Source organism: Sceloporus occidentalis, unplaced genomic scaffold, assembly GCF_023333645.1.
Source record: "Sceloporus occidentalis isolate IW3139 unplaced genomic scaffold, rSceOcc1.0.p SCAF_5, whole genome shotgun sequence".
NCBI classification, from domain to species: Eukaryota; Metazoa; Chordata; class Lepidosauria; order Squamata; family Phrynosomatidae; genus Sceloporus; species Sceloporus occidentalis.
In genome coordinates, this window is record NW_028316985.1 from 131,417,072 (window position 1) to 131,429,374 (window position 12,303).

General features: G+C 47.0%; 1 protein-coding gene across 1 annotated transcript; it reads left to right on the plus strand.

Moving 5' to 3' along the window:
• The first annotated feature begins 2,413 nt into the window (after window positions 1-2,413).
• Window positions 2,414-10,356, plus strand: LOC149312831 (heart- and neural crest derivatives-expressed protein 2-like). Its single transcript, XM_089527008.1, has 2 exons — window positions 2,414-3,064; window positions 9,601-10,356. Exons 1-2 carry the CDS (start codon window positions 2,414-2,416, stop codon window positions 9,697-9,699), a joined length of 750 nt encoding a protein of 249 aa, XP_089383134.1. The 3' UTR covers window positions 9,700-10,356.
• Window positions 10,357-12,303: the final 1,947 nt, after the last annotated feature.

The window sequence follows — 12,303 nt, forward strand, 5'->3', positions numbered from 1 at the left end:
TCTGTATGTATGTATATATATCTCAAAGCAATTTATCTTGGCCTCGAATGAATTTTACTTGGAATTACGTCTCGTTGATTTCACGGGGATTTACTTCCAAGTGGTAATAAATGATAGCCTCAATTTGAAGACCCCTCTTTGCTGCCCTCCGCCCACCCACTCCGACAAACACACACATTCAGACCTCCTTTTTCTGCAGCAAATCTCTAGGTAGACCCCCCTCCCTAACATAATTCACTCTTAAACCATTTGAGTTAATAGATGTCCTTGTCCTGCTGCTATTATTTAAGCCCAAATGTTATGGGTTTTGTAAGGCATCTTATTCTAGCAAACTCTAGACACGTATATATACACACATAGAGAGAGAGAGAGAGAGAGAGAGAGAGAGAGAGAGAGAGAGTCATGCAACAATATGCATGCAACTATTAATACGCCATAATATCCATGTACAATATAATTGTGCTACATTATAGTATTGTTCCTGCACAATATTACTCCTGCAATCGTTTCTGCAATAATATGCTTACAACAATTAATACGCCTTAATATCAATGTACAAGTATTGCACTATATTGTATTATTACTTATGGATCATATCACTCCTGCAATCACTGGAGTACTATTCCTCCAACTATTAAAACTCCAAAATATGCATGTACAACAATTGGACTACATTATATTTACTCCTGCATAATATTAGTCCTGCGATTACTCCTGAAATAGCATGCATAAAACTCCTGCAATTACTCCTGAAATGATATGCCTGCAATGGAAATGATATGCATACAATATGCATATGCAACTATTGCAGTACATTATATTATTATTCCTGAATCACATTACTCCTGCAATAATATCCATGCAATTATCAATACTCCAATAATATGCATATACGGCTATTGCACTACATTACATTATTACTCCTGAAATAATATGCATGCAATTATCAATACTCCAATAATATGCATACACGGCTATTGCACTACATTACATTATTACTCCTGAATCATATTATTCCTGCAGTAATATGCATGCAATTGTTAATACGCCGATAATATGCATACACAGCTATCACACTACATTATATGCAGCTATTGCGCTACATTCCTGAACAATATTACTCCTGCAATAATATGCATGCAGATATTACTATGCCACGATATGCATAGACAGCTATTGCCCTACCTTATATTATTACTCCTGAAGCATATGACCTCCTGCAATACTCTTACTCTGAGTGATTATTACTCCTGGCAGTGTGGGTTTCTCGGCCTGTTGCCTACCTACCTACCTACCTACCTACCTACCTCTGGTGCAGAGATGGCCCAGCTTCTGAGTCACCCACCCAAACAGACCCAGGTCCGCCCACCCCCGTCTTACTTACAGCAAAGTAAGGGTTCCTGCATCGCTCCCCTTCCCTTCTGCAGATGCTGGAAAGGGATGGAGGGAAGGAGGGGGAGGCTGTTTCCTCGTTGGGGCTTAATTGCATTATGGATAGGAAGGGCAGCCAATCCTAAAAGAGAAGCCCAGCAATTAGCAAGGCCAAGGGTTTTTTTAAATGTATTTATTTTTTTAAAAAATCCCCAAACCGAAGTTTTATGGCTCTGCTGGGGCTGCCCCGCCTCCAGGCTTCCCCGATTGGCCCGGAGTGCCTCTGACGACAGATATTAACCCGAGCTGCCCCTTCAAGATGTAGCTGGAGATGGAGATCAGGCTGGGGAAGGCGGCCAGTGCCCTGCGCAGCGCCCGGGCCGAAAAGCTCTCCCGACCCTCCTTCAAAGTCTGATCATCATCATCACCATCATCATCACCATCTTTCCCCCTCGTTTCTTTTCATAGCTGTTTTTCTGTGGGTCGGAAAAGGAGAGGAAGAGAGGGGGAGATTTTTCCTCGCAGGGGCAGCCAAGTGGTGCCCCCTCCCCCCCCCCCCCCGGCGCTGCAAAACCAGGATGGAAACCCTGTCGCTTTAACCCCAGAGAGAAGGAAAAGGAGAGGGAAAAGCAGAAGCAGAAGGAGGAGGAAGAAGAGGAAGAGGAAGCAGCATCAACAGCATCGGGAGGGACAGGCCTTGCCAATGGGGGCCTGCAAGTGGGGTCCAGATGGAGAAATGCAGGTATAAGTGAAAAAAACCTCCAAAAAAGAGGACCAAAGAAGTCGGGAAAAGGAGCAGGAAAGAAGCGCATCGTGGGGGGTGGGGGGTTCTGTTCCTCGGGGGCCTTCTCCCCTCTTTTTCCCCAGAGAGCCCCCTCCCCTCCCCCTCCCTCCTCTCAGGAGTGCAAAAGGAGACGGCCCCGATCCTGGCCTGGAGGCCCGATCCCCGACCATGGCTCGCTAAGGAGAGGGGGCTCTCCTCCTCCGGAGGGCGGGGGGACAGGAGGATCCGAGCCGGGGCTGGGCCGCCCGGGCCCCGGCGATGAGTTTGGTGGGGGGCTTTCCCCACCACCACCCCGTGGTCCACCATGAGGGATACCCCTTCGCCGCCGCAGCAGCAGCAGCAGCCGCAGCAGCAGCAGCCGCCGCCAGCCGATGCAGCCACGAGGAGAACCCCTACTTCCACGGCTGGCTGATCAGCAGCAGCCACCCTTCGGAGATGTCGCCCCCCGACTACAGCATGGCCCTCTCCTACAGCCCCGAGTACGCCAACGGGGCCCCGGGGGGCCTGGAGCACCATCACGCCCATCATCCCCATCACTATGGAGGCGGCCCCAGCGGAGGAGGAGGAGGAGGGGGCGGAGGCGGTGGCGGGGGTGTTGGGGTGGCCCCTCCGCCCGGTTTGGGGGTGCTGGGGGGTCCCCGGCCGGTCAAGCGCCGCGGCACAGCCAACCGCAAGGAGCGGCGCCGGACTCAGAGCATCAACAGCGCCTTCGCCGAGCTCCGCGAGTGCATCCCCAACGTCCCCGCCGACACCAAGCTCTCCAAGATCAAGACCCTCCGCCTGGCCACCAGCTACATCGCCTACCTCATGGACCTCCTCGCCAAGGACGAGGCCCACGGAGAGGCCGAGGCCTTCAAGGCCGAGATCAAGAAGACCGACCTCAAGGAGGACAAGAGGAAGAAGGAGATGGTCAGTCAACCAACTTAGCTCTCATGCTACACTGTAGTCATGACCCGCGTTGGTCCCTCTTTGGCTGCCAAGCTCCGCTCTGGGCCCACAACCCACTCCCAGGCCCAGGGCCTGGGGCCCTGGCAGCGAAACGGGGACCTACCCGGGTCATTGCTGCACTGACTCTTCCCTTCTCGGGGTTCCCTTCCATTAAACCTGGAATCAAAGGGGCAGAGTGTTCCCCCAGCCTAGGCCAGGCCAGCCAGAGGAGGAAGGATGATAGCGCTGTTTGCATTCAGGGGGAGCTGAACAACCAACCAGAAGAGGGAGGATGGTGGGAGCTGCAGGCATTCGGGGGAGATGAATGGCTACCCAGAAAGGGGAGGGGGGAGAGGAGGAGGATGGGAGATATGTTCATGGGGAGCTGAATGGCTATCCAGAGTGTGGGGGATGATGGAGTTTGTAGACATTTAGTGAGAGTTGAATATACAAGCTGGGTGTGATGGGAGTTGTGTATGTTCAGGGAGAGTTGAATGGCTATCCAGAGAAGGGGAGGAAGATGGAGCTTGTAGACATTCATGGGGAGCTGAATAACCAGAAGGAGGAGGATGGTGGGAGCTTGTATACATTCAGGAGGAGCTGAATAACCAACCAGAGGCGGGTGTGTGTGTGTGTGTGTTGGGAGTTGTGTATGTCCACAGGGGGAAGGATGATGGGGGTTGTATACATTCAGGGGCAGCTGAATAGCCAGCCAGAGGGAGGAGGAGGATGGGGCCTTGTATTCATTCAGGAGGAGACGAATAACTAGCCAAAGGGGGAGGAGGATGGTGGGCTTGTTGTACACTCAGGGGTAGCCGAATAGCCAGACAGAGGCTCAGCCAAAGGAGGCAGGATGATGGGAACTGTAGACATTGGGGCGTAATTGTGTTGGCCCTGTAGCAAAGTCCAATAACATCCCCAATCCACTAAACAGTGATACCTTTATGGGGCCAACCCAAATGTCCCAAGCTTTCAAGGCTCCGCCACTGGCTTCTTCCATCAGGGAAAGGCGTTAAGAAATGTATGGGAGAGAGAGAAAAATATATAAAATGACGATGTTAGTCGCAGGCTTTCATGATGGGAGCTGTACTTCATCTGCGCTGGAGGATCAGTGGTTGCCCCTCTAGGAAGGTGGAAAGGTGACTGCGGAAATAATCCTGGTTAACATCTCTCTAATTGCCAAGGTTCCATGCTGTGGAATTTGAGGATCTGTCCTTTTGTGGGACATTTCGCCTTTTCTGTCAGAGCCCTCCGAGGCCACATGAAACTGCAGATCCCAGGGTTGCAGTTTAAAAGGGTGTTAACCTGGATTATTTTTGCAGTCTGGATGGAGCCTGGGAAACTGGAAAAGTGCCACAAGGAAAGAAATGGGAACATTAGGAACAGGTAAGGATGGACTAGGCTCTGTGTTTCCACATCAGGAGCTGAGTCTGAGAAATAGGAGGTTACTCATTTTCATGGAGTATTGTATGAGCCAGGCATGGGGTACTTGTTTCAGTGTTGGACTAGAGATCCCAGAGACCAAGTTTCCAATCCCTGGCATCCCACTGGGTGACCTTGGGCAAGTTACACTCTCTCAACCCCATAGGAAGGCGGGGACTAACGTCTATGTAAGTCTTGCCCACAAAGCCCTAAGTCAAAATCGCCTTGAAGGCATATAACAATAACTAGGAAACAAAAAGCAGGGGGAAATGTGTGCAGACACAAAGAGACTGCCTTTCTATCCTATGAAGTATTTCAATCTAGTATTAATTTATTAATAGCCACCAGAAACGACTCCCATTTGCAAGTTAGACAATATAGACATTTTTTCTTAGGGGGGCAATGAAAAAGCTAGCTACCCTGTTCGTGCCTGGAAGGCACAGCGTAACAACAACAAAAGGACAAAACGAGTGGGCCCAGAACCTGAACCCAGGATCTACAGGTAGATTTCTTAGAGTAGATCGGCCAGGATTTCTGGCTCCCACTTACTTCAGGAACCATCAAGGGGCTCCAGAAGTGCCCTTAGTTCTGGTATGCAAAGTATGTACCTGGAATTCCTGTTTTTTAAAAATAAACTGGAAGTGTAGATCTTTTCCACTAGACTCCATTGGGTAGATCCCTGCTGGGCTTTACCTTTTAAAAAACAACAACTGTCCATACAAAGTCTGGATTTAAGGGATCTGGATGCATTGTTTTCGACACCAGTCCTGGGATCTCCCCCATTTCCACAAAGTCAGAGCGTTTAAGGATCGGGTCCTTGGGAGGTTGTTCTGGGTTGTTTGGGAGTAAGAGATGCAAGAGCAAACCCTCCTGAAAGGCCCAGGATTTCCCCCCCTTCCAACCCCCTGGATCTGAATATTTTGAGACAGGCTTGTAGTAGGCTGGAAACTAATCGGTTTGCATATGGATTCGTGTATCTTCATGCGAAAGAAAGGCCTTTGTAACAACAGAGGGAATAGGAGCCCCAGGGCCTGGATCTCCTAAACCTCTAGTCTCTTCCGAATCCAAATTTGAGGCAGTTCGGAGAGAAAGAACCAGCCCTGGCCTATGAGGAAATGCAGCATTTTGTTCCCCTTGGAGCTTATTTCCAAGCGGTCTGTGCCTTTGGCGCTCCGGATTTACACTCCCTTTGAGGCACAAGAGACGGCCTTTGAGGTCCAAAACACACTTCAGAAATAAATCCGGTTTGAGACCGCTTCAACTGCCCTGGCTCCAGTGCTAGAGGATCCTGAGAATTCTAATTTATTGTAGCACCAGAGCTAAGGCTAAACATCTCACAACACTGCAGTTCCCAGGACTCCCTATCACTGAGCCGGCGCAGTTAGAAAGCGGTCTCAATCTGGATTATTTCTGACGTGAGTCCCATCCCCAAGACTTTGCCAAATTCACACAGCACTGCTTAAAGCCAGTCAGAGGTGCTTGCATGCAATTGGGAGATTGTGACTTGAGGCCCGCATAAGCAATCATTCTCTGGGAAAGGAGATCAAGCTGGAGATTTTAAACGCACCCTTGGAAAGTGTGTGTGTTGTGTTGTGTGAATATTAGGGGACAACAACCCACAAGATCGGAGTGGGGCGATCCTAGGCTTGAGTCCCAGTTGCAGATTTCAGATTTACGAGACCCGAGAGAGCGTTGCCTTTTCTTCCTCGTAATCGCATCAGGCCGCAATCTGCAAAGGATGTGGCTGCAAAATGGATGGCTTTCGCTAGCGGTTTAGAAAGGCAAGCCTCCATTCAGACTTTTTTACTCCTCAGACTCGGTTCACTTTCCATTGGTTCTCCTTCCTCAGCGTTTAACCTTCAAAGCGTGTTTTTAGTTAATATTGGCGGTGGTAGTTGCTGTGTGTGCCTTCAAGTCCTTTCCGATTTATGGCCACCCGATAGTAAACTGGAAGTATTAGTATACTGGAAATATAGTAAACTGGACCTTTCGGGTCTCCTGGGCTAGAATTTTTAGGCCCTGAGCATCTTCCAGTTTAGTTTATGCTTCTGTCAAAGAGTGTCTCTTTCTTCTGTCGGTCATTCAAAATATCATATTTTAGCAAGCCAAGAATTAACTCATAAAACCCCATTTATAATGGAGATTTGGGGAAGCCTGCTTTTATAATAGCAGATTTTTTTTCCCAGTGATTTGTTTTGCTCCCTTTTAAATATATTGGGGATGAAACACTGACTAATATTCTCAGCTGGTCAAACACCTGAATTTTAACCGCATTAAAATGGCCATGATTTTTTAAAAAAAATCTGGAAGATAGATGCCTAGAATATAAAATCTTCTCCTATCTTTGTTTTTCCCGTTGTGTCTAAGCACCCAAAAAGTCCTTCCTTTAAATTGATAAGAATTGTATCTAAAGACTACATTTAACACAGACACAGTGGATTGGGGCCAAAAAGGATTTGAATGCATCCCTCCCGCAGGGAGAGAAAATCTAGTTTGGAAACCAAACTCTAAGATGATTTCAGGGTTTATTTACTGTATATATAAAGTCTTCTGTTATAAGATAATATACATGGACCCTTGTTTATGCGCCTTCAGGCCAACTCAGATGAGTTTGGTCCGAAACACACTGCAGAAATAACCCAGTTTGAGACCGCTTTAACCGCCCTGACTCAGTGCTGGGAAATCCTGGGAATTGTAGTTTGTTGTGGTACTAGAGCTCTGTGACAGAGAAGGCTAAATGTCTCACAAACACTACAGTTCCCAAAATTCCCTAGCATTGAGCCAGGGCAGTTAAACGGTCTCAGACTGGATTATTCCTGCAGTGTGTTTTGGACTTTATCTCCTAGGATTTTCTTGGCAATGTTTATTTCTTTGCTGTCGCCTTCCTGTGAGGCTGAGAGTGACTCGCCCAAGGTCGCCATGCGGAGGGGAGGATTTGAACCCTTGACTCCCAAAACTCACTTGACAAGGCTGGATCATAATTTTTTGTTTGGGGAGCTGCCAGGGCCGAAAAGTTGATGACCCCGGGGCCTAAAAAAACCTCAGAGGTCACCCTTGGAATAATAATTTTTAAAAATGCATAGCATATCTCCAATATTAATTTCATCGTGTGTGAAAGAGAAGGAAGGAAGGAAGGAAGGAAGGAAGGAAGGAAGGAAGGAAGGAAGATTCCTTAACCAGGGCAGGAGGAGACATAAATCTGCGGAACTACTCAGAGAAGTCTGTAGGAGCCGGTTTCGGTGTTCCCACAAAAAAATAGCTCCCTCCCGGGAAACCTCCCACACTCCTGGGTTCCTCAAAGATTTATCCCCGGTTGTGATGTATCCCTTTACAATCGAGTTAGCCGAACACGTGTAACACGCGTTGGAATAGAGGAGGGGAAGGAATAAATGAAATAAACGAGTTTCCCCTGCTGGTTGTTACTGTGTAGATAGTATACAGATGTGTAGCCAGGGGATGATGGATGTGGGGGTGGAAATTCATCCGACGTGTGTGTGTGAGAGAGAGAAAGATTTATTTTGTAGACACCCGGTTTTATTCAGAGGCAGGACTGGCCCGGCTTGAAAAATGAAACTCGGTTGAACTGATCTGGGATCCATGGGATCTTCTTTTATTTTCAAGGGAGACTGTGTCATGTGCCTTCAAGTGGTCTCCTGTATAGGCATTCACACACACACACACACACACACACATATATGTATGGGTTTAAAAAAAAAATCAGTGGTTTGAGTGTTGGACTGCGACTGTGAAGACCAGGGTCCGATTCCCAGCTCGGCCCTGAAACCCACTGGGTGGCCTTGCCCAAGTCACACTCTCTCAGCTTCAGACGATGGCAATGACAAACCCCCTCTGGACAAATCTTGCCAAAGAAAGCCCACGAGACAGCCGCCATAAGTCGGAAACCACTGGAAGGCACACAACAACAACAACAACAACGAGATCCGACTTAGCTTGGCGGCCTTACAGTTTCTGACTCCTGTTTCAAACCGGTTCAGAAAACGTGGAAGCCGGATCCAGGACGGGCAGGAGGAGACGAAACCAATTTGACTTCTATTCCGTTGTTGTTGTTGTTGTTTTGAGATTGTTTCCTCTGCTTGCTCCGCATTGCTTTCAAACGCGCCTGCTCCGAAAGAAGTCCCATTGAGTTCAATGGCGCTTTCTTTTGGTCTGTGGGGAGACGATTACCTAGTCCTAACGGCTTTGTGAATCGGGTCTCTCTCAGTTCTTTCCCGAACTGTATTTCGAAGAAAAAGTGGCTTCAAAGCCGAAGGATCCGGGTTGATTGTGGGAGGGCTTGATCCGAAATTGACGGAGGAGTTTCGGCCTTTGGGATGTAGGTTCGGGTGGGAGGAGGCGAACCAGAAGAGAAAAATGCAAAGACCTCGTAGTGTCGGTCTGGAAAACCAGTCTGCAAAGGGATCTTGCCCAGGGTGACCAGAAGTCCTCTTTTTCCAGGACAGATCCTACATTTCAACCTCCTGTCCAGGAGGAACTCCCAAATCTCCTCCATTTGAGCAGGACTGGGAGGAGCAGGCGTTTAGATTTAACCTGAGGGTTTTTAACTTTTATTTCTTTGGTCATGTTTCGTGCCTGTCCTCCACTTTGGGGTGCCTCGTCCTCCTTTGTGCCTCCTTTGAGGGCGTCTGGTCACTCCTGACCTTGCAGCACCTTTGAGACGAACTGAAAGAAAGAAGCAGTACAAGTCTAAGCAAGCTCCTTTCTTTCTTTCTTCCTTTCATTCCTTTCACTTCTTCCTTTCAGTTCCTCTCAAGTTCCGTACTGCAGAAAAATAACCCGCTTGGACATCCCTTTGACTGCCGAGGCTCAGTGCTGTGGAATTCTGGGAATTATAGTTCTGTGAGACATTTCACCTTCTTTGTCGGAGAGCTCTGGTGCCAGAACGAACTGCAAACTTTTAGAATTCCACAACTTTGAGCCCTGGCAGCTATTGCGGCGTCAAAGCGAATTGGTGGGGTTTTTTTGCAGTACGGATGCTACATAAGATCCCCTTTGCCTATAAGGGGGGGGGGGGAGAAGAAACGTACTCAAGGAGGTAACCTCTTTGTTTCTCCTCTCTGCCTTCTTTGCCCAAACAGAACGAGATTTTGAAAAGCACCGTGGGCAACAACGACAAGAAAACCAAGGGACGGACTGGCTGGCCGCAGCATGTCTGGGCTTTGGAGCTGAAGCAGTGAAAGAGGAGGACTTTCTCCAGCTTTCCCGGGCGGACTCTTCTTCTTCTTCTTCTTCTTGGTGGTGTGGTTGTTTATTTTTTGGGATCGTCTGGTTTATTTATGTGCAATTTCCCTCCCCTAGTCTCCCCCTCGGGAAAAGAAAGAAAGAAAGAAAGAAAGAAAGAAAGAAAGAAAGAAAGAAATGTGGATCTGGGAAGAAAAGCATTCCGTATTTGAAGAGACGAAGAGGAAAACTGCAGCGTGGTAAGAAGAAGAGAAAAATAATGTGGCCTCCCTAGTTATGGATTTAATATTCTCCCCCCCCCCCCCCATGAATGTTTCTTTTGTTTGTAGAGAAAACACAGGACAAAAAAAAGTGGGGGGAGGAAACAGTCTTGAAGGTTTCGTGAGTTATATGTGAAGTGTATCTGTTTAGTACTTGCCCACTTGGAGAAACTTCGAGGGGTTCAGTCTCTGCCCCAGGTTTCCGTGTTTTGGGGATTAGATAAGACTTCAGTGTTGTGCCCCTTTTTTGCTCCTGGTCGCTCACTCGTTGGAAAATATTATTATTATTATTATTTTCTTTCTTCTGCCCCTAACAGCTCTTTGTTAATGAAATGTGCACTTCGGTCCTTAAGAACACAAAATCTAAACAACAACAAAATTAAAATAATAATAATGATAACCATCCTCAATTCAATGTGGAGTCGGATTACTATGGAAAGGTGTAAACCCCTGTACCTACTCAATAAACCACTGTGTGTGTGTTATTGTTATTTTTTTACTAATGCCAAATCTCATCTTGTTATACCGCCCAATTTTTTTTGAAAACACCCAACTTAAAAGCACTCTCCAAGTTTGTTCCCCCTCTAAATAAGATCTGGAAATCAATGAGGTGGGATCTAAAGCGGTGATCCTGTCCAGAATCTGGAAATTGCATTATTATTATTATTATTATTATTATTATTATTATTATTATTATTATTATTATTATTATTATTATGGATTACAAATCCCAGAGAGGAGGGCCGATAAGGGATTCTGGGAGTCCTAAGTCAAAAGAATGACTTTGGCGTGGATGTTTTTACCAGGGAAAACAACACTGAATTTCTCTGAGACCGTCCTTTTGTTATAGATTATTGATTATAGATTATCAACCTTTGCATTAGTAAAATTCTGGATTTTAACCATTCTACCACACTTTCCCTTAAAGATGGATGTCTGAGAATGCAGCGAGTTTGTTTTTTTAAAAGGAGGGAGGAAATGAGGAGTGCTTTAGAAGTGTGGAGGACAGGAGATCTTAAACCTGGGGGCAGTAGTTAATCCGGAGACAGATTAAGTGGACCAATTCCTTGTACGTTATCTGGGCGTTGTACGTTGTATGCTGTAGGGTCAGAAATAAGGTTGGATCAAGTCACATGTAGGTTTGGACTTCTTGCCTCTGAAAGGAAAGAGAGGAAAGCAGAGCCCAGCTCCATGTTTTTGCTGAATAGGACTGCTTTTAAAGTGAGTGGCCTTTAAAAGGGTTCAGTTCTGGGGAGGACTGAATCTCAGCATGACAATGGTTTCCTATCTGGCCAGGGAGTGCGTTTGGCTGCCTCTTATCTAGTGATTCTCCTCCGTAGACTAGGGGCTGCTGGTTAAAGGTGGATGAGAGAGGAGGGTTTTGGTCTGGGAGAGAAGGCCTTATCTACAAAAGTCGTTTTGTGTCAAGTCTGAAAGAGTGGACAAAGCTGGAGATTGAAGAGGAGGCCCTCTCTATGTGTGTAAGACCTACAAAATGGGCTCAGTATTGACGACGTGATCCGCCTATCCTCTGGTCTTGGGCTGTGTGTGTATATATGTGTGTGTCTGTGTATGTATATCTGGGCTTAATATTAACCTTGTGGTCCTCCAATCCTTTGGTTTTAGGCTGGTGTGTGTGTGTGTGTAAATGGGCTTAATATCAAACATTGTGGACCTCCCATCCGCTGGTCTTAGCCTGGGGGTGTTGTGTGTGTGTATAAGATTTACAAAACAGGGGGAATATTATCCTTGTGGTCCTCCCATCCTCTGGTCTTAGGCTGTGTGTGTGTGTGTGTGTGTGTGTGTGTGCAAGACTTACAAAATGGGTTTAATATTAACACTTCTAGTCCTCCCATCCTTTGGTGTTAGGCTGTGGGGGTGATGGTGGTGGTCTCTCTCTCTGTGTGTAAGACTTAAAGAAATAGGCGTAATATTAATCTTGTGGTCCTCCCATCCTCTGATATTGGGCTGGGGAGTTGTTGTTGTTGTGTGCCTTTAAGGCTGTTTCGATTTACCGAGACACTACTAAGGACAACCTACTTTCTTCAGGGTGGGGAGATTTTTCATTGAGGCTGAGAGAGAAAAACCAGAATCACTCTGGTTTTTCCAAGACTGAGCAAGGCTTTCCGCCTTCCTCTCCCAAAGCCCTAGTCTAACACTCCAACCACTAGGTCACACTGTTTCTGGCTGGATTGCATTTCTCAAATTCAAAGATTTAGGAACTAGACTTTTTTTTAAAATAAATTGCCTTAGTCTTAGGAAGAGCAAAGGAGTTGGGCCCTCTCCTGTTGCAAATGGCCCAGAGGCTGGGAAGGAGAAAAGAGAAAGGCTGGTGCACTT

What these genes read in the sequence shown, in the direction of transcription:
- LOC149312831 (XM_089527008.1), top strand. Translation starts at nt 2,414, where the DNA reads ATGAGTTTGGTGGGGGGCTTTCCCCACCACCACCCCGTGGTCCACCAT. An exon ending in ACAAGAGGAAGAAGGAGATG is followed by an intron (nt 3,065 to 9,600) that starts GTCAGTCAACCA and finishes TTGCCCAAACAG; the next exon opens with AACGAGATTTTGAAAAGCAC.